General features: G+C 50.7%; 2 protein-coding genes and 1 long non-coding RNA gene across 16 annotated transcripts in view; 1 reads left to right on the top strand and 2 right to left on the bottom strand.

The window, feature by feature from the left end:
• The window catches only part of LOC123588118 (translation initiation factor IF-2-like), an 18,659-nt gene extending 7,713 nt beyond the window's left edge, over window positions 1–10,946 (bottom strand). Inside the window, exons 1-2 of one of the 2 annotated variants that reach the window (XM_045458426.1) lie at window positions 9,850–10,946; window positions 5,968–6,584 (exon numbers count right to left, since the gene is read on the bottom strand). In XM_045458426.1, the coding sequence (XP_045314382.1) occupies window positions 9,867–10,946 (1,080 nt within the window). In that variant the 3' untranslated portion in view covers window positions 5,968–6,584; window positions 9,850–9,866. Of the gene's footprint in view, window positions 1–5,967; window positions 6,585–9,849 lie in introns of those variants that run through there. The other variant, XM_045458427.1, reaches the window with a different exon arrangement.
• LOC123588125 overlaps window positions 1–18,319 on the bottom strand; it is a 25,428-nt gene extending 7,109 nt beyond the window's left edge. Inside the window, exons 1-3 of the long non-coding RNA XR_006707716.1 lie at window positions 18,306–18,319; window positions 11,656–11,660; window positions 6,566–6,570 (exon numbers count right to left, since the gene is read on the bottom strand). This is a non-coding gene — a long non-coding RNA (uncharacterized LOC123588125). The remainder of the gene's footprint in view (window positions 1–6,565; window positions 6,571–11,655; window positions 11,661–18,305) is intronic.
• Window positions 11,076–19,651, top strand: part of LOC123588114 (ankyrin repeat domain-containing protein 26-like) — a 116,030-nt gene continuing 107,454 nt past the window's right edge. For 3 of the 13 annotated variants that reach the window (XM_045458409.1, XM_045458416.1, XM_045458415.1), the window contains exons 1-3: window positions 11,077–11,498; window positions 16,234–16,348; window positions 16,509–16,682. In XM_045458409.1, the coding sequence (XP_045314365.1) occupies window positions 11,248–11,498; window positions 16,234–16,348; window positions 16,509–16,682 (540 nt within the window). In that variant the 5' untranslated portion in view covers window positions 11,077–11,247. Of the gene's footprint in view, window positions 11,499–16,233; window positions 16,349–16,508; window positions 16,683–19,651 lie in introns of those variants that run through there. The other 10 variants (XM_045458417.1, XM_045458410.1, XM_045458408.1 and 7 more) reach the window with 6 other exon arrangements.

Here is a 19,651-nt window from a genome sequence, read left to right as displayed (position 1 = left end):
ATGCAGAAGAATGAACCTGGACCACTTTCTTACACCATACACAAAAATAAACTCAAAATGGATGGAAGACCTCAATGCAAGACAGGAAGCCATCAAAATCCTCGAGTTGAAAGCAGGCAAAAACCTCTTTGATCTTGGCCGCAGCAACTTCTTATTCAACACGTCTCCGGAGGCAAGGGATACAAAAGCAAAAATGAACTACTGGGACCTCATCAGACTAAAAGCCTTCTGCACAGCGAAGGAAACAATCAGCAAAATGAAAAGGCAACTGACAGAAGAGGAGAAGGTATTTGCAAATGACATATCAGATACAGGGTTACTATCCGAAATCTACAAAGAACGTCTCAAACTCAACACCCAAACAACAAATAATCCAGTGAAAAAATGGGCAAAAGCCATGAGTAGACACTTCTCCAAAGAAGACATCCAGATGGCCAACCGACGCATGAAAAAATACTCCACATCACTCGTCATCAGGGAAATACAAATCAAAACCACACTGAGCTACCACCTTACGCCTGTCAGAATGGCTCACATTAACAACTCAGGCAACAACAGATGTTGGCGAGGGTGTGGAGAAGGAGGATCTCTTTTGCATTGTTGGTGGCGATGCAAGCTGGTGCAGCCACTCTGGAAAACAGTATGGAGTTTCCTCCAAACACGAAAAATAGAACTACCCAACGACCCAGCAATTGCACTACTAGGCATTCATCCACGAGATACAGGTGTGCTGTTTCTAAGGGACACATGCACCCCATGTCTATAGCAGCACTATCAACAATAGCCAAAGTATGCAAAGGAGCCCAAATGTCCATCGATGGATAAAAGGATACAGAAGATGTGGTATCTAGATACAATGGAGTATTCCTCGGCAATCAAAAAGAATGAAATCTTGCCATATGCAACTACATGGAAGGAACTGGAGGGTATTACGCTAAGTGAAATTAGTCAGTCAGAGAAAGACAAAAATCATATGACTTCCCTCGTATGAGGACTGTAAGAGACAAAACAGATGAACATAAGGGAAGGGAAACAAACATAAAAACAGGGAGGGGGACAAAACAGAAGAGACTCACCAATATGGAGAACAAACTGAGGGTTGCTGGAGGGGTATTGGGAGGCGGGATGGGCTAAATGGGCAAGGGGCACTAAGGAATCTACTCCTGAAATCATTGTTTCACTCTATGCTAACTAATTTGCATGTAAATTCTAAAAAATAAAAAATTAAATTACAAAAGTAAAAATTAAAAAAAATAAAATAAAGTATTTGTTACCGTGGGGAATTACATTATTTGCTCATGTTAAACCAACTTTGCATTTCTCAGATTAACTGAATATAGTTGTGATTTCATTCGTTTTTTTCATTATTTTATTTTATTTTTTTATGTTTATTTTTGAGAGAGAGAGAGAGACCGAGCATGAGCAGGGGAGGGGCAGAGAGAGAGGGAAATGCGGAGTCTGAAGCAGGCTCCAGGCTCTGAGCTGTCAGCACAGAGCCCGACGCAGAGCTCAAACTCGCGAACTTCGATATCACGACCTGAGCAGAAGTGGTCACCAAGTGAGCCACCCAGGTGCCCCTATTTTATTTTATTTGGGAGAGAGACTGAGAGAGAGAGAGAGAGAGCACACAAGAGTGGGGGAGGGGGGCAGAGAGAGAGAGAGAGAGATTCTTAAGCAAGCTCCGGGCTAGATGCGGAGCCAGACGCAGGGCTCAATCCCATAACCCTGGACTCCTGACCTGAGCAGAAATCAAGAGTCGCATGCTTAACCCATTGAGACACCCAGGCGCCCCTCGGGGCCTACATTTTCATTTGGCACTGGGCCCCACAAATTCTGTCACTGCAAAGTCCCCACCAGGCCACGTCCCCCCTCCCCTCGACCCCACCCGCACACTAGTCTCCCTCAGAATGAAATGCAAACTCCTCTCTGGGCCCACAGACCCCGCCAAGCTGGTCCTCGAATCTTTGCTGCCCTCGCCGCCCTCGTCCACTGGGCTCCAGTCACAGTCCCCACCTTTCCGTCGCAGGGTCCTCCCACTGGCTACTCCTTGGCCTGGAATGTGGCTGCCTGCTCAGAGGGGCCCTCCTGGCCCTCCAGCTACAGCGGCTGTCCCCGCCCGGGTCTTCTGCTCCCCAGCACTCACAGAGGAAGCTAGCCAGCTCCTTGTTTACCTGTTCCTGGTCTGTCTCCCCCACCCACACCCTGGCGCTCAGAATGTCAACAGGAGAGCAGGGTCATCTTAAGCCTGTAAGCCTCAGTCACCTGTCACCTGTTGCGGTGGCGCACTACCCCCTAGGACAAAGCCTGGCCAGGAGCAGCGCTCCCAAAACAACTGTTGCCTGAGGACACACCTTGCCTGAGAAGTGATGACAGACTCTGAGTGACAAGTACCGTCTAGTGTGGGGTGGCAGGCCAGGCCAGTGCGAGCCCAACCTGGCAGGGTGTTCTCCCCTGATCCCAGGCCCAGAGAACCCACCCCCCCCCCGCACCCCCCCCCCCACTCCCCACCTGGATCCTCAGTGCCGCTGAGATCAGCACAGGGTGTCCGGCAGTGGCAGCCCCTCCCACCAGGCTTCCCCCTCCCCCAGGGGGACAATGTACAAAGGGCCACTTCAGCATGGAGCTTCAGCTCCATCTCTAGCCCACAGGCCTGAGGTGGGGGAGGGGAGGGGAGGGTGTGCCCCAGCCATCCTCTGTCCTCAGGGAGCCTGCTCTAGCACAGGGCCAGGAGGGTGACAGATTCAAGCTGTAGTGCGGAGAGGCTTTGGTCCCGGAGCTGCACCTTGAGGCGTTGGGGGGATGCCCTTGCACAGCGAGGGGATGAGACACATCAAAGCACAGGGTCGGGGAGCCAGGGCAGAGGGTGGTCCCAGTGGACCCAGGCAGCAGGGGTGGAGTGGCACTCCCCCATGTGGACAGGGCACAGTTGCGAGGTGCAGCCATGGCACTCAAGAGGCTAAGGTGCCTGCAGGGTTAAGGGAGAGAGAGGAACAGACCCGGCGGGGTCTGGGCCAAGCTGGAGGGCAGAGGCCTGGGCTCAGAGTGGGCTCCCATCCTGCCTGGGACCCTCCACTGCAAAACCAGCCACAAAGAACTCGCTCAAATAGTGCTTCCCGAAACCTGAGCTGATAACCCGAGATGTGACCATCCACCCAGTCTCCCAGGCCAGGAGCCCGGCAGTCATCCTGAATCTGGCTTCTCGCTGACCTCGCGCTCCCCATCGCCAGGCACGTCTCTTCCACGCCCAGGTACTTGTCGTCCCACCTGGCCCCCTGTGCCACTGGCCCTCGCTGCCTGCGCCACCATCCACGCTCACCCGGACAACAGCAGCAGCCTTGCCAGGGAAGGGGCTCCTGGCTTGAGCCCCACGAGCCAAGCAAAAGCCACATCTGATGCTGCCCCTCTCAGCTTGGAACACCTGCTCCCAGGATAAAGTCCAAATCCTCTAGGAGGCTCCAAGTTTCTGTGGAATCTTTCACTCCCTGCCCAGGGAGGCTCAGCTGAACTGCACTTCCCCCAGGCTGAGGAAGGACTGAGCTGCCTCACCCCTGGCCTGCCCCCCAGGGCTCCTCACCCCACACTGGGCAGTGCTGCCCAACTCTCCTAGGGCCCCAGCACAGAGCCTGATGCAAAGGAGGCGCTGACCTTGGCCTGTTGAATGAATAAACGACACCCCCCCCACCGCCCCCAAATCCACACACCTGCACCTTCAGTCAGTGCTGCTGGGCTCTCAGAACTGGTCTGGGGTTCGAAAAAGTCTAGTCCTGCCTGGGCAAGGCACACCCCGATGAGGTGGCTCATGTACAGGAACTCGATGGGTCCCCCACAATGGGAGGGATGTGGTGGAGAGCAGAGCCACGGGGAAGGACTCCAGCCTTCCAAGCGCTCTGAGCAGGATGGCTGATGGTCCCGAGGAGACCCGGCAAGGAAGGAGGGGAAACAGGAAGGGATCTCGGTTCCCCCCTGGGTGCTCAGTGCCTGGCACCATGCCTGGCTGCTGCTGGCTCAAAGGATGGGCTGGAACCCTGGCCCCAACGCCCCCCGCCCCCAACTCTGGAATCCTGCTCTCTTGGAGTCAGAAAAGCGGGGGCTGGTAGCGCCGCCTCACAGGGATCTGGGGAAGTGACCAGGCTGCTCCTGGCCCAGATCCTACAGCTCCAGCTCTCTGGGAGCCCGAGCAAGGTCGTCCACCTCCTTCAGGATAGGTGGCCTGGAGCAGGTGCACCTGGGAAGCCTCCGTGGAGCTGGAACAATGAGTCCTTTCTCTTTTCCCTTCCCAATCCACCTCTGCCCACCCCTGCCTTCGAGGGGCCGCGGCGCCCTCGGCTCAGGACCCGACCGTCTCCACTGGGGGACACTCGAGAAGCCCTCACCAAATGGCACAGGCCACCATGCAGGGCTGTAGGCACCGGGCCCCTGCTCCTTCATATGGAGCCGCCAGTCTGTTCTTGCTCCTCTGATTGTCTTTTCCCTCTACTAGATCCCGAGAGCATTCCAGAAAAGGGCCGCAAGTGCCCAAATGTCCCACTGAGTGTGAGAAAGAAGAGAAAGGAACAGCAGTGGCCAGACCATCACCACAAGGGGACAGAGTCATTCAGGAGTCAGGTGGCCAGGGTCCAGGCCTTAGCCATGCCACTAGCTTGCCGGGAGAGCCTGAGCACCAGGTGAGATGCTCCATCTTGTCTCACCGTCACATGACCATTTCACAGAGGGGGAACCTGAGGTTTGGAGAGGGGACAGGACTCGCCCGAGGTCAGGCAGCAGCGAGCTGTGGGGAGGTCCTGGCTCAGCAGAGACCACCTGCGTGCCACTGCAGCTCACCAATGCTCAAGGCCTCCCCGTTCCTGCCAGACCTCAGTTTCCCCCACTGACCACCGGGGGCACAGACTGGATCTTCCAGCTTCCGGCCGACTTGAGTGTTCCAGGTTCTAGAAGGCCCAAAGTCTAGGTCTGCTGCTCCATCTTCCTCCTCTAAGTTCCGTGATCCTGCTTCTCTGGTCTGGATCACGGGGTTCTACTCTCCAGGTTCTGTGTTCTGCTGCCTGGTCCCCAAGTTCGCCTCTCAGAAAGGTCTGCAGCCCAGGCAGGTCCTCCAGCCAACATGCTTCATTTTCATTCCCTGTATTCTCTCCCAGCCCCCAGCAGTCGGGGCCCACGGGTCACCACCTGGAGCTCCGGTTCCGTAGGCCCTCGGGGCTGCTTTAGGGCATGAAAATGGCTGGGGAGGGGCGCCTGGGTGGCTCGGTCAGTTAAGCGTCTGACCTCGGCCCAGGTCATGATCTTGTGGTATGTGAGTTCGAGCCCCGCGTCGGGCTCTGTGCTGACAGCTCAGAGCCTGGAGCCTGTTTCAGATTCTGTGTCTCCCTCTCTCTCTGCCCCTCCCCTGTTCATGCTCTGTCTCTCTCTGTCTCAAAAATAAATACACGTTAAAAAAAATTTTAAAAAAATGGCCGGGGAGGCCTGTCTCAGTGCCCCACCACTTCCCGGCCCTGAGCCCAGCCCCCAGGCACCCTCAAACTGCCAAATGAGGAGAATAATAGTACCTGCTTCAAGGGAAGTTAGCAGGCATAGCTGGGATGATGCAGACAAAGTGCTTGGCCCAGCGCCCAGCACATAGTAAGTGCTCGATAAATAGCAGCAAATTATTATGACTCAGAGGTCCAGGTGGGGTAGAACAGCCTGGGAAGTCATCCATTATGGGTCTCGGTCAACCAGAATCCTGGAGACTGCCTCTGGCCACCCTCCCTCGCTCAGACCCCCATCTGGGCTGCTGCTTCTGGGAAGTTCCCAGCCTGCTAGGAGAGGGCAACTGGAGGGCAGACCCTGAGGAGGCCCCAGTGTCAGCGCAGACTCTGGCCTCCTGCCTTGGCCCTCACCCTGCCCCTCCCAGGGGATTCCTCCTTCAGCAGGAGCCAAAGTCTAGAGCCAAACCGGCTCTAAATTCAGAAAGCAACGGAGTAATTAGGGTGTGTGAATGATTATTTCCAACTTTATTTCTCTAGATAAAATGAAAATAAGTGGGCCAACAGGGGAATTTCCACTTGGGGCGGTGCAAGGAAAAGTATTTTGGGACCCCGTTAACTTCCTGGGTTACAGGCAGGGCTGTGGGCCCATGTCAGCCCCGCTCTAGACCACAGGAGGCTGGTCCACTACCCTTCTACCATGCCTGCTTTCAGCCCCGCCCAAAGCCTCACTTCCCCTTCCCTTCTGGCAGGTGTGGCTAAGCAGGGTCCCTGTGACCATCCCTCCATGGTGTGAGGCTGCCCTCTGGAGGGTCGGTCTCTTCCCACAGGGATAGAAAGGGAGGAGGAATGGGTAAAAGAACAGGGATGCTCCCTGGGGCTGAAAGTCAGTCACTCACTCATTCATTTTCATGCATCCATTCATTCAGTCATTCATTCAAGCTCCTATAGGATAGGGAACTCACGGCCTAGTGGAACACGCCACAGCAAACACACCGAAGAAAGAGAAGTGGTGCTCTGCCCAGCCCACAGCAAGGAGCCTCCCTGCACAACGAACGGATGCTCAAGCCGAGAGGCAAAGGATGGGTGGTCGTTAACAAGACAGAGCCTCCATTCCCCCATCTACAAAAGGGATTATCACGGTACCTCTATCACAGGTTGCTGTACAGATGCAATGTTAGCTACTAATATTTTTATGGGCAGGCAGGGTGCACACGAGAGGGGCTGTAAGGCCAGAGAAACAGCAGAAGGGGAGAAGGGTCTGTGGGATTTGGGGTGGAGGAGGCTTTTGAAGGGTGACAGAGTTTCAGGGCACATAGGAAGAGGTGGGTGGAACAGACATTCAGGCAGAGGGAACAGCATAAGCAAGGGAATAGAATCTGACGTTTGAGGCCCGTCTGGACCATTTCTCAGAGCTCTGTCAGGTTAATGCTTGGGATCCAGCTAGGTCATTCTGTGCAGACAGACGGCCCAAACCAGGCCAAGGTCAAGAGGATCCAGAGCAGAAGTGACGCAGGGTCAGAGGTGCAGAGGTTCCCAGGAAGGGAGGACACCAGTCCTCCTTCCCCTCTGCCCTCCATCTCACCACGGGTTACTTATTCAGAGTGGTCTCTTGTCCTGGCCTCAGCCTGTCTGATGCCTCCCTCTCTCAGCTACGGTATGGCCTGGCAGCTCTCCAAGTCTTTGGAGCCTTCTCTCCTTATTCAACCATCATTTATTAAGCACCTACTGAATGCCTGGGTGCTAAAGCTGGCATGGACCAGCTCCCACTGCAAGATGGTGAAGCTGTTGGTAGCCTCAAATGGGCCTTGCCGGAAGATTTACGCCATGGAAACCTGCCAACGCTGTTGATCAGGTACCTTTTTCTCCCAGAGGGCCTGTTGCCAGCACACCATTGCCCCCTGCCCAAGCAACGGACACAGAAAGGCAGGCCCCGCCTATAGGGACTCACACACAAAAGGAAGACGACAGCCTACCGGAGCAGGCTGTGTAGTCTTCCAGGAGGCAGGGGTGAACTGGGAGACCCATTCTGGAAAACGGGGCGTAAATGCCCACTAGAAACTGAACCGAGCTGTTCAAATAGCACTAGTGGGCCTCGTTCCCATTTTAGAGGCAAGGAAACAGAGGCACAGAGAGGCAGTCACCAGTCCACGTTCACACAGTGAGAAGTGGCAGAGTTGAGATTTGAACCTGGGCCACTGGATCTGGAGTCCTTGCTTTTCACTTCTGCCCTTGACTGTCCCATGGTGCAATTATTGCAACTCCCAACCCCCCCCCCCCCACACACACACACACCCACACACACCCCTAAGCAGTCAGCACAGGGCTACGCAAGACCATGGAGACCTGACTGTTTTTGCTGCCCAACTACATTCCATTCTCCTGGGGCTAAGGTCTGTGTCCTCTCCACCCGGCTGCCCATGACAGTGCCCCTCACAGAAAGATATTGTGTTTGTTGGTCTCAGTGTCTAAAGACCCTTCTGGAAGGGAGCCCTGGTCCCCCATGTGCAGAGCTAGGGCTGACTAGCAGGAAGGGGTGCATCGTGCAGCATGGAGAACAAAGAGGCTTTGGCCTTGGGGAACACAGCAGCGTCCGTTGAATGCCATGGCTAAGGTGCCCATAGGGGCACAAGGAGGACCACCCCGCCCCGGCCACCGCCCACTGCTTCTCTCTACTTCCAGAATAGCATGAGCACACGGACTTGCAGTGCCCCCTGCCCCTGGCTTCCCCGGGTCACATCCAGCCCTCACAGGATCCTCATCGCCACCGGGTAAAGTGAGCCTGGCACACCAGCTGACATCAACGCCCCCGTTTTCCAGGTACACACACTGGCACACTGGCACAGAGGCCAAGGATTTCCCGAGGCCTTCTCAGGTGCTGGGCTCCCTACACTCATCACCTCATGCAGACCTCCCCACAACCCTGTGGAGGAGTCTCCCCATTTGACACATGTGGACACTGAGACTCAGAAAGCGGACATGCTTGGGGTGGTCCAACCACCGGCAGATGTGGGCCAAGTAGTCCTGACCACAGCAGGGACCCTGGGCAGACTCCAGAGGGCCTGCTGAGCCAGATGCCAGCACTGCCCACCCCATCAGTGCCTCGCTGTCCTTGGGAGCTTGCTTGTGCCAGCTTGCTGGGATGGCCTGACACCTCACCTCCACCTGGCCCTCCTTCCCTTCGTTCACGTGGGTCACTCCCGTGCCTGACCAGCCCCCCCCTTCCACAACTCTCCACCCCGACCAGGCGCTCACATCTCACAGCCTCTGCTCCAGCCATTGCCTCTACCTAGAGTGCCCTTGCCTTCAGTGCTGAGCAAGCCAACTCTTCCAGCAACTTCTCTCTCCTCCCTGGGCTGCCAGAACCTCTTCCAAACTTTCCCAAGACCCTGTGCCTATCTCCTCAGCGCCCGGAGGAGTACCTGCCCTGCCCGGGGAGGTGACCCGCCAGCATCCACAGCTCCCCATCAAGGCAGGTCAGGACTGCTGTCCCAGGAGTGGCAAGGAGTGCTATGGGGTTGGGGCAGTGCCACCTCTGGGGGGCCATGGAGGGGGTCTCTCTGGGGTAGTATTCCTGCCCACAGGCCTTCTAGGGAGTCTTCCAGAGCCAGGAGAGTCACCTGACCTCCTGCTACTAGGGCTGGCTGAGACCCACCTCTGCTTCTCGTGGCACCCCGCCCAGCTCAGGCGCCACTGTTCCCATTTACACCCAAGCTCTCCTTCCCACCCCAGCTTCCAGAACTCTCTATTTGCAGATATTGATAGCGCATCCCCCAGCCAAGTTCCCTTCCCCACCCTGGGCAGTGCAGTGAAAAGCGCCTGAGCCTCGCCGCGCCCCGCCCCCGCCCCAACCCCAACCCCAAGGAAAGGACTAGGGGTGCTCTCCCCATGCCCCTCCGCCTGGTCCCCACAAGCAGCCACAGTCCCAGCCTCCGCACCCGCCCTGTTCTGGAACCGCACCGGAGGCTTGGTTGGTGGGGGGCTCAGCGCACAAAGCGCCTTTTGAGCCCCGCGCCTGGGGGACGCCACCCCCCCCCCCCCCCCCCCCCCGCCCAGGCCTAGGGAGGGGATCTAAGGCATGAGGCTTTGCCCTCTGGGGCCTGGGAAAGGTCCTGGGGCCAGCCAGGTTGGGGGAGGGGGCGTCAGAGACCAGTAGTCTCCCTGGAATCCCGTCCCCACCTCCCTGTCTGGATGCCCACAACCCCCGGTCCAGGGGCTCCCACTCCCGCCCCTAGAGTCACACTCAGGAGGGAGGGGGCTGTGGAAGCCCTGACGGCTTGGCGGGGTGGGTGTTGGGCCCGGAGCGCTGAGATGGAGGCAGAGGGCCATGAGTGCGTGGATGGAGGGGCTGCGGCGCGGGTCGCCCGGGACGCCAGGGTCAACTCACCCATCTCCAGTCTGGTCTCAGCAGCGGAGGCAGAAGCGGCGGGGACGGTGGCGGCGGCGGCTCCGCAGCCCCCAGGGCCCCCGGCAGAGAGATGCTGGCGTCCGCCACCGCCTCTTGCCCCATCTCAGTCTCTGGCGGCGGCTGAGGCTGGCGCCCGGCATCGCGGGCGTCGCGGCCCCTGGCCGGCCCCTATTCCCGCCACACGCCCCCACCTCCACCCCTTCCCGCGGTCCAGGCACTGCCGCCTGGCTGCACCCCGGGACGCGGCGTGGGGAAGGGGCCCCCTGGGAGGCGAGCGTGGGGCGAGAAGGGTGCCCAGGCAAGACCCGAGCACGGCGAGCAGAGGTGCTGGCTCTCGCTGGGTTCCGCCGCTTGGGCACCCCCCCACCCCCCCCACCCCCACTGGAGCACCCTCCCCTCCGTTCGCTGCACTGCGCTGGGCCTGGGTGGGGGCGCGTCGGAGCCGAGTAGTCTTCCTGGCATCCCGCCCCCACCTCCCTGTCTCGAAGCGCCCAACCCCAGGGCCTGGGGCTCCCGCTCTGGCACCTGGGGTCACTCTCAGGGAGGGAGAGGGCTGTGGGAGCCCTGACAGCGTGGGGTGGGGGTTGTGCCGGGAGCACGGAGATGGAGGCGCAGGGCCAGGAGTGCGTGGATAGAGGGGCTGCAGTGCGGGTCCCCCGGGACGCCAGGGTCAACTCACCCATCTCCAGCCGCTGCCTCCAGCAGCGGAGGCGGCGGCGGCGTTGGCTCCGCGGCCCACGAGCCCCAGGCTGGGAGATGCTGGCTTCCGGCGCAGCCTCTCGCCCCATCCCGGGATCCGGTGGCGGCTGCAGCGGACTCCAGTCTTCGCGGGCGTCGCCGGGCCCGGTCCCTATCCCCGCCTCACGCCCCCACCTCCACCCCTTCCCGCGGTCCAGGCACGGCCGCCTGGCTGCACCCAGGGCTGCGGCGCGGGGGAGGGGCCCCCCGGAGGCGCGCGTGGGGCGAGAAGGGTGCCGAGGCGACACCGGAGCGTGGCGAGCAGAGGTGCTGGCTCCCGCTGGGTTCCGCGGCTTGGGCCCCCGCCCCACCCCCCACCGGAGCCCCCTCCCCTCCATTCGCTGCGCCGCGCTGGGCGTGGGGGGGGGGGGGCGCGTGGGAGCTGTGGGTACCGTTGACAGTTAGGCCTCTGTGCGCATGCGCAGTGATTGCCTCTTCTGAAGTGCGCAAGCGCGCTTGTGTTTGGCCGTATTGCTTGCCGCCGGTTACTGAGAAGTGGCAGCTACCCAAACGCGGATCCTCACTGCTGGGGTGTTGTGGCCAGGCGGGTTTGGCCTATCTCCGGCGCTAGTGTTGGGCTCGGGAGGTAGTGGAAAGGGAGGGCGGGGTGAAGTCTCTGTGGAGCCCGCAGGCTTCGCAATGAAGAGGGTTTGGGGGTCCGGGAGGGAGAAAGGCCTGTGGCCCTTGGGCTCCGCTTCTGGCTTGCAGAGGCAGGGCAGGGGCGTTGGGCAGGAGAATAATAGAACTGACAACTTGCTGTTGGGTTACCACGTCCGAGACAGAGATCTCGGAAAGATCCACAAGGCTGCCTGCGTGGGCAACGTAGCGAAAGTGCAGCAGATTCTGTTTGGGGGGGAAAATGGCGTGGATGATAGAGACAAGATGAACAGGTAATAGGGGCTTGGAGGCTGGCAGGGAGGAGGCGGGACGGACCTGGGAGAAGAGCACACCTGGCCTAGCTCTACCTGTGCATCGGAGCCCTCCCTCGGGGAGCTGGGTTCTCTTCCCTTCTGAGGTCCTGCTGCCCCTCGGTCGTGGGAACCCTACGTGGTCTAGCACCCAGGCCGACAGCGTGAGCGGCAAAAACAAAATCTTCAGCTGCCCTGGCACGTACTCGTTAATTCCTGAATAGACCACTTGGCTCTCAAGTTTGACGTGATTTACCCAAATTTCAATAGTAATACACACGAAATTAAGTGTCGACAACATGTTGTTTTTAATGGACTCATCTTCATACCATAACGTCATACATAGAAAAGTGCATAATGGGAGAAATAATTCCTGTAATCAACTTCTGGGCTAGAAATTCTTGGGACAAAATCCAGTATCCAGTTTATGTCTGTGTACACTTAGGTATGTGTGCTATTTACTGAGGGACCTGGGAAGGACATTTTGAAGTGGAAGATGGCTCTGAATAGGAGGACTCCTTTTTCTCAAAATGTGTACCCTTCCTGTATTTGTCAGTTCTGGGTAAAGCAAATTGAAAGCATCCTGGTTTTACGAATTTTGAGCTACACATGCTCTTCTTGTGATGTCATTAAGGAAATTTTTGGACTCGCTGTCTTGTACATCTGAAACTGATAGAACACTGTATGTTAACGAACTGGAATTAACCTAAGACCTTATGTTTTTATATAGGAGGTAGATTTGCCCTTCCAGATATCCAAATGTACCTGAAATTTCCGCAAATTATTCATTTACAAACAGCTGAAAAGACAGATAAAGGAGTGGTGCAGAGTAGAACATGACCAACGCTCAAATATACATAAGACTTTAAAATTTGATACTGGTGACCTTTCATATTAGTAGGAAAAGGTGAATTATTCATAAGTAGTGGAGAAACGGCCAATTTGGAGAAAACTTATTAGAATTTTATCTCCCTAAAATAAGTTCCAGATGGGATATAAATTTAAAAATTGTAATATGCAAAATAAGAAAAGTAACAGAAAAGAAACCCACAAATGCCTCTTTAGCATCCTAAAAATGACTTGAAAACAAGACTTTTGGGGGGGGGGTGCCTGGGTGGCTCAGTCAGTTAAGCCTCTGACTCTTGATTTCGGCTCAGGTCATAATCTCAGGGGTTGGTGGGTTCAAGCCCTTCGCCGGGCTCCCTGCTGTCAATGTGGAACATGCTTGGGATTCTGTTTTGCCTCTCTCTCTCTCTTTCTCTCCCTCTCTCTCTCTCTCTCTCCCGCTCTCTCTATTTCTCCCTCTCAAAAAAAATTGGGGCCCCTGGGTGGCTCAGTCGGTTGAGCGGTCTGACTTTGGCCCAGGTCATGATCCCGTGCTTTGTGGGTTCGAGCCCCACTTCAGGCTCTGTGCTGACAGCTCAGATTCTGTGTCTCCCTCTCTCTCTGCCCCTCCCTTGCTTGCACGCTGTGTCTCTGTCTCCCAAAAATAAATAAATATTAAAAAAAAATTTTAAATCAAGATTTCTGGAGATTGGTTTAGCAACATAAAAACCTAAAAGTCTCTATCAGAAAATAATATTATTATAATAAAAGACAATGCACTTGCAAATATTTACAACATATTTGTATCAGACAACAGGACATATCTTCGTTTTACAGGGAAGTCTTTGAAATCAAAACGGACAACAATCTGTAATTTGAAATCATGCAAAGTACTTCTTTGCATATCTTCAAGGGACAAGTGGACATAGGGAAATATAGCGTCCCTGGGAAAAAAGAAATTTAAGTTAAAAAGGGACTGAAATACCGTTTTCCATCTACAACCTTTGTGAAAATAGAGTGATGGTGCTTATACTGCCGCTTAGAGTTTAAGTTGTTTTCGACTTTCCAATAGACAAGTTGGTGTAAGTACCACATTGAAAAATTATGTATTCCTTTTACCCATCAATTTTATTTCTACTAAAATATCTTTAGGAAATCACTAGTGATAAATGACATACATTTTGCTTTTCTCAGCACTATTTAAAATAGCAATGTATTAAGAAGAACTCGTATAATGGCTTTTATAAGTAAATGGCATTACATCCATAAGATGGATATGTGATCATTGAAGGTGGCATAGATAATAGGTATACACAGAGACGCAGAGCTCTGCTTTAGTTGATCATTAAGTGAGAACAAAAATCAGTGTGATCATAGGTACACACAAGCAGACTATGGTTTTATGTTAAGCCCCAAAATGCACAAAACGTGATGACATGTGTGATTTCTGAACCTTTGTATTTACATGCATGTTTCTTTTCCTTCAAAGAAAATCTGTGCTTTCTACAGGAAAAGGTGTATAAAGGTCCTATTAAAAGTTTAGTATCAACAGAAAGGGTTTATTATCGTTGAAGTAATCCTGGAGAAGAGCAAGAATATGAATCTTATATACATAAAAATAATTTCTCACTTTGTGTTAAAAAATATTTTTGGATGTAAAATAAGAAAAATGAGTTAATTAAAATGTTTTTTGAGGATTGGCATATCTGGACAACTTTTGGCCTCTTCAGAAGTAAAGGGAGTATTTTTATTTGCACTTGTAGATTTTATTATGCATATATTAAGCATATACATATGTTTTCTGTTATAGGTAGCTTTATTACATGTCATAGGTAAATGATTTATAGTAGTCATGAAAATAAAATATCTTAGTTGTGTGCTTATGAAAAAAAATAAGACCTAGCAAATATAAGTGATTATTTACTGTTTCAGAAGTATGCTTGCCTTTATATACCTTTTCTTTAAAACTGTTGAACTCTCCAACTGTATTTATCCACTCTTTCCATCCATTTATTTATCAACTAGAACCTGCACATATATTCTATAGCGGACATACTCTACCCAAGATCCTTTTGTTCTCAAAGACTTCATTTTGCACAGTATGAGCAGGATGAGAAATTTTATTGATTTATTTTCTAAAGATTTTATTTTTTGAAGTTTATTTATTTATTTTTTGAGAGGGGTGGGGTGGGGGTGGGGGGTGGGGGGAATGGAGGGACAGAGAGAGAATGCCAAGCAGACCCCGTGCTGAAAGCAGGAACTTTTCCAATACACTTTTCAAAGAGTCCCAGCACGGGGCTTGAGCCAGTGAACATGAGATCGTGACTTGAGCCCAAATCAAGAGCTGCACGCTTAACAGACTGAGCCACCCAGGTGCTCCAGCTGTTATCTTGTTTACTTTATGTTTGAAGTGTTGTTTATTGTTGAGGGTGAAAGCGTGAGCAGGGGGAGGGGGACAGGGAGAGGAGGGACAGAGCATGTAAAGCAGGCTCTGCACCAGATTTTATATTTAAGTAATCTCTATACCCATCGTGGGGCAAATTTACAACCCTGAGATCAAGGTCCTATGCTCTACTGACTGAACCGGCAAGGCACCCCTAAGATGAGAAATTTTACATTGAAGTATTAGGACTTAATCTCAATGGAAGTTTTTCTCCTTCCTTTCAAAGTTTCTGGAGATAGGAAATTGTAAAAGATAACCTTTACCTGCCCTTTTGAAATTTATGAGAGGAGTAAGTACTAATATTGATCATTGGAAATACTTGATTTTCGTACAATCTGTAGACCTCAATATTTAATAAAATGAGCTGGTCCTGGTCATTGGAATCCTGAGTTTCCTTTGGCTTAAACTTTCTTGAGAGGCAAAGTAAGAAGTCCTTAAAAATGTTTTCCTTTGGTTAATTTAGTCCTCTTTTCCTATAATGCTTTTCAGAACTAAAATTTATTTAAATGCCAATCATATGACTAGAACTGCAATAGACCTATTGTATATACCATCATTTCACATAATGGAAGGCACCAAGATTCTATGGTGTCCCACTATTTTATGTACCAATAATTTTTTTTTAAAGTCCTGCCAGTTACAGTTGTAAGACATTTTGAGGTATAAATTGCATTCCAATGTCAGAGATATTAACATGTGACAAAATGAGCATCTTAGAATCATTGGAATGCAGTATTCTTGCTAATCCTTAAAACATGTCTGCAAAGTAGGTGTAATTGTATCAAGGTACCTAACTGAAGTGTTGTCTATGTAAAGCAGTAGTAATGGTAAAAATTATACTACCCAACAACTATTGAGATGTTATTTGTGCTAGGAAGTGTTCTAAATACTTGCATAGATCCTCACTTAAGCATCACAACGAGGTCTTGTGAGATAACTACTATGAATTTTATTTTATTTTATTTCATTTCATTTCATTTCATTTTGTTATGATCATTTTTTTTTTTTTTTTTTTTTTTTTTTTTTTTTTTTTTGTAATCTCTACACCTACTGTGGGGCTTCAAACTCACGACCCTGAGATCAAGAGTTACATGCTCTTCAGACTGAGCTAGCCAGGTGACCCGAGACAACTACTATTTTTATCCCCTTTTGTTGAGGACATTGAGGATAAGTCTAAGCAATAACTAGTGAGTGACAGAGTTAAACTAGGATTGAAACCCTAGTGCAGCTGAATCCCGAGGTCGTGCTCTTTCTCTTCAAACAGGCTGCTCTTTTATTAGTGTGATGAGTAATCACTACTAAATATTGTACTTTCTCCAGAGGAAAACTGAATCTTTGTTTTGGAGGCATAGGAATAACATGCTACTTAATGTTTACAATTTCCTGAATTAACTGCAAGTTTTGAGAGAGTGCACTATGATTTCCTAAAAAGTCCTCTCACTTTTTTAGGACTGCTCTCCATTTGGCCTGTGCCAATGGCCACCCAGAAGTGGTGACCCTCCTAGTAGAGAGGAAATGCCATCTTAACCTCTGTGATCATGAAAACAGGACAGCTCTCATGAAGGTGTGTAGTAGCAGCTATGTCTGCCTGAGATGGATTTGAGGTCATTCCTTAGAATGAAATGAAGTTATTGCCTTGAAACAAAACGAATCGGTGAAACCTGTGGCATGCTTACTTTAAATTCTCAGAATTTACACTCTGTTTCTTGGCATATCACTGACAGGCCGTACAGTGCCAGGAAGAGGAATGTGTAAACATACTATTGGAAAACGGTGCCGATCCAAATATTAGGGATGTGAGTGGCAACACTGCTCTCCACTATGCGGCCTTTGGTGATAATATATCCATAATAGAGAAGCTGCTGCTATACAATGCGAATACTGAAGCAAGAAATAAGGTAAAGAACTAATTTATACATTATTTGAAATTTTATATATATACATGAATATTTTAGCCTCCAAATGTTTTATTTCACACACACACACACACACACACTCACTGAATTCTATCCATCAGGCCCTGTCATCATGGAAATAACTCCAATGCCAAGTCAGGGAGGGCTAGAAAAAGGTAGTGCCCACAGAAAGGGCAAAGTTGTATCTCCCAGCCACCCTTCCACCCCAGAAAGAAAATGTTTCCATTAGTGCCTATAAGTGGATGGTAGTCTCAGAGCCCATAAAGGACTAAAGGTCTAGTGAGGGGAGTGAGGTGATGATGGAGGCTGGGTGCTATGCAGGAGCTTAGGCAAGGGGTGCTGCTGGGGATAGGTGGGAGGAGGAATGGAGACCCAGACCCAGCAGGGAGAGCTTGGATGTGTGCAAGCAGGAGGAGAAAGCAGCAGGTTGTAGGTGCTGGGCACTGCAGGCCCCGGTGCTCTGAAGATGAGGGCATTGGGGTCAGGTCATGTCTTGACATCCAGCAAAGGCATCTACTTGTGTTGGTAGCCACTCGGCCAACCATGTACCATGTTGGGGTGTCCCAAATCAGAGAGTAGCTCCCGCTCAACCTTGTGTAGCTCCTCAGCAGGGTTGTAGCTGTACATGGGGAGTAGATGATGGCCACACTTGCTGGCCCGCCTGCCTTTTCTTTGACATGCATTACCTCTCACTGCTGAAGCCCCTGAAGGAACACCCTTGGTTGACCCGGGTAGGGTCAATTTTACGTATTTGGAAGTTCAAGTATTCCCTGAATGAAAATATTTGGAAATAACTTACTTATCTAAGATTTCTTTCTTTCTTTCTTTCTTTCTTTCTTTCTTTCTTTCTTTCTTTCTTTTGTTCTTTCTTTCTTTCTTTCTTCCTTCTTATTATTTTTTTATTTATTTTTGAGAGAGAGAGACAGCGACAGAACAAGAGTGGGAGAGGGGCAGAGAGAGAGAGTGGGAGACACAGAATCTGAAGCAGGCTCCAGGCTCCCAGCTGTCAGCACAGAGCCCAATGCAGGGCATGAACTCATGAGCCATGAGATCAAGACCTGAGTCGAAGTTGGATGCTCTACCAACTGAGCCACCTAGGCACCCCTAAGATTTCATTTTAAATAAGGATACTTCTAAAGAAACATTAGAGAATACTGCTTTGTTTTATGTATTTATGGCAAATACTTATGAAAACAATATATTTGTTAAACGTAAAACTTATTTTGTTTTCAAATATTTTTTCCCATCCAATTTTTTTTTTATTAGTGAAAAACAACACAGGAAAGTAAAATTTGCCCTAGGCTTTGTCTTAAAACTCAAAGAAAACAAATGCATTTTACAATAAAAAATATTGCTGCTGTTGACAAGTTCACATTTGATAGAAAAGTGATTTATAAAAATGGGATTTATCTTTTATTGGCCAAGGCTTAAGAGGAAAAAGGGGAAAGGAGGGAGGGAGCAGTCAGAACTAAGTGGGCCAATTTGGAAATTTGGCAAGTGAGAGAAAATAACAAGAAGAGGCTGTTTGTTTTATTGTTTTTTTTCCCCCTTCAGTTTATATGTTTAGTCAAGGAGTCTTCAATTTTCGAGGGGAATAATTGTTACTTAGGGAAAGAGTGAGTTGTAAACCTGCCTAGAGACCAAGTGTAGGAGGACTCAGAGGAAATCAGATTGGCAGTGAACAGGTGGTTGATGAAGTGGGCAAGGAGAGGAAAGAACACATAATTAACTGTCATATAATCCTATTCTGGCAGAAACAGCCACTTAGATAAGAGTCTAAACTCTGTTCTGAAATCTAGAATATCTTGATGGGAAGTAAGAAGTTTAAAAGTAATGAAATCAAGTTGCATTTTGACTTTACATTTAGTCCCTGTTCTACCTCTGCTCAGGGAAATTAAATGCAGTTTTGATAAGTCATTCTTTTGGCTAAATCTTCAAATGATAGAGGGAGTTGGCCACATACATGAGACTGATGTGATTGTCTGCTGCACCAGCTCTCAGCTAGAATCGTGGTGGGGAATCACAGTGCCCTGAGGAAGTTTCAATTTTTTTTTTTACAAGCCTAAACTCTCCCCTGAAGAGTTTGAGTAAATCTAGTAACATGTATACATAGACATGGATATTTAGAAATATTTTTTTTGAGACTGTGCTACAACTCTTGGTTCAGAACTACTGGGGTGTGTGGGTGGCTCAGTCGGTTAAGCATCTGACTTCAGGCTCAGGTCATCATCTCACGGTTCACAAGTTCTAGCCCCGTGTTGGACTCTGTGCTGACAGGTTAGACAGAGACTGGAGCCTGCTTCACATTCTGTAGTCTCCCTCTCTTTTTGCCCCTCCCCTGCTCGTGCTCTTTCTCTCTCTTTCACAAATAAGTGGACATTTAAAAAAGAAAAAAAAAAGCTAACTACTGAAGGGAGGGGTACCCGGGTTGTTCGGTTGATTAAGCGTCCGACTTCCACTCAGGTTGTGATCTCATGGTTTGTGAGTTCAAGCCCCACATTGGGCTCTGCACTGATGGTGCAGAGACACGTGAGAGTCTCTCTCCCTGCCCCTCCCCCACTCGCTCACGCTTGCTCTCTCTCTCTCTCTCTCTCTCTCTCTCATATTCATAGCCATTTGGTTATTACAAGCAGTGTTTTCCTGATTGCAAGAGGAGAAAGTCTTGAATCTTTTTTATTAGTTGAAGCTATGTGACAGACTGTCTTATGATGTCTGTTAAGTTCATATAGCCCTGGCATAATCCAAATGGTAGTTTTAAACATGGAAATGTAGTTAGTGACAATACAGTTGGGAATTGTTTTAATAATTTAGTTTCAGCATAGTTGTGAACTAATTTGTCTATTTGATTAACAGTCTGGGAGAATTAAACACAGATAGATTGCAGTTTTAATAAGCGTTGGAAAAAATCTTAAAGTGGGTGTTACGAGTCTTTTTGTTGTGATTCTTTTAGA

The sequence above is a fragment of the Leopardus geoffroyi genome, chromosome D3 (genome assembly GCF_018350155.1).
Source record: "Leopardus geoffroyi isolate Oge1 chromosome D3, O.geoffroyi_Oge1_pat1.0, whole genome shotgun sequence".
NCBI lineage: Eukaryota > Metazoa > Chordata > Mammalia > Carnivora > Felidae > Leopardus > Leopardus geoffroyi.
Note: the sequence above shows the minus strand (reverse complement) of the source record. Positions and strands in the feature narration are given on the sequence as shown.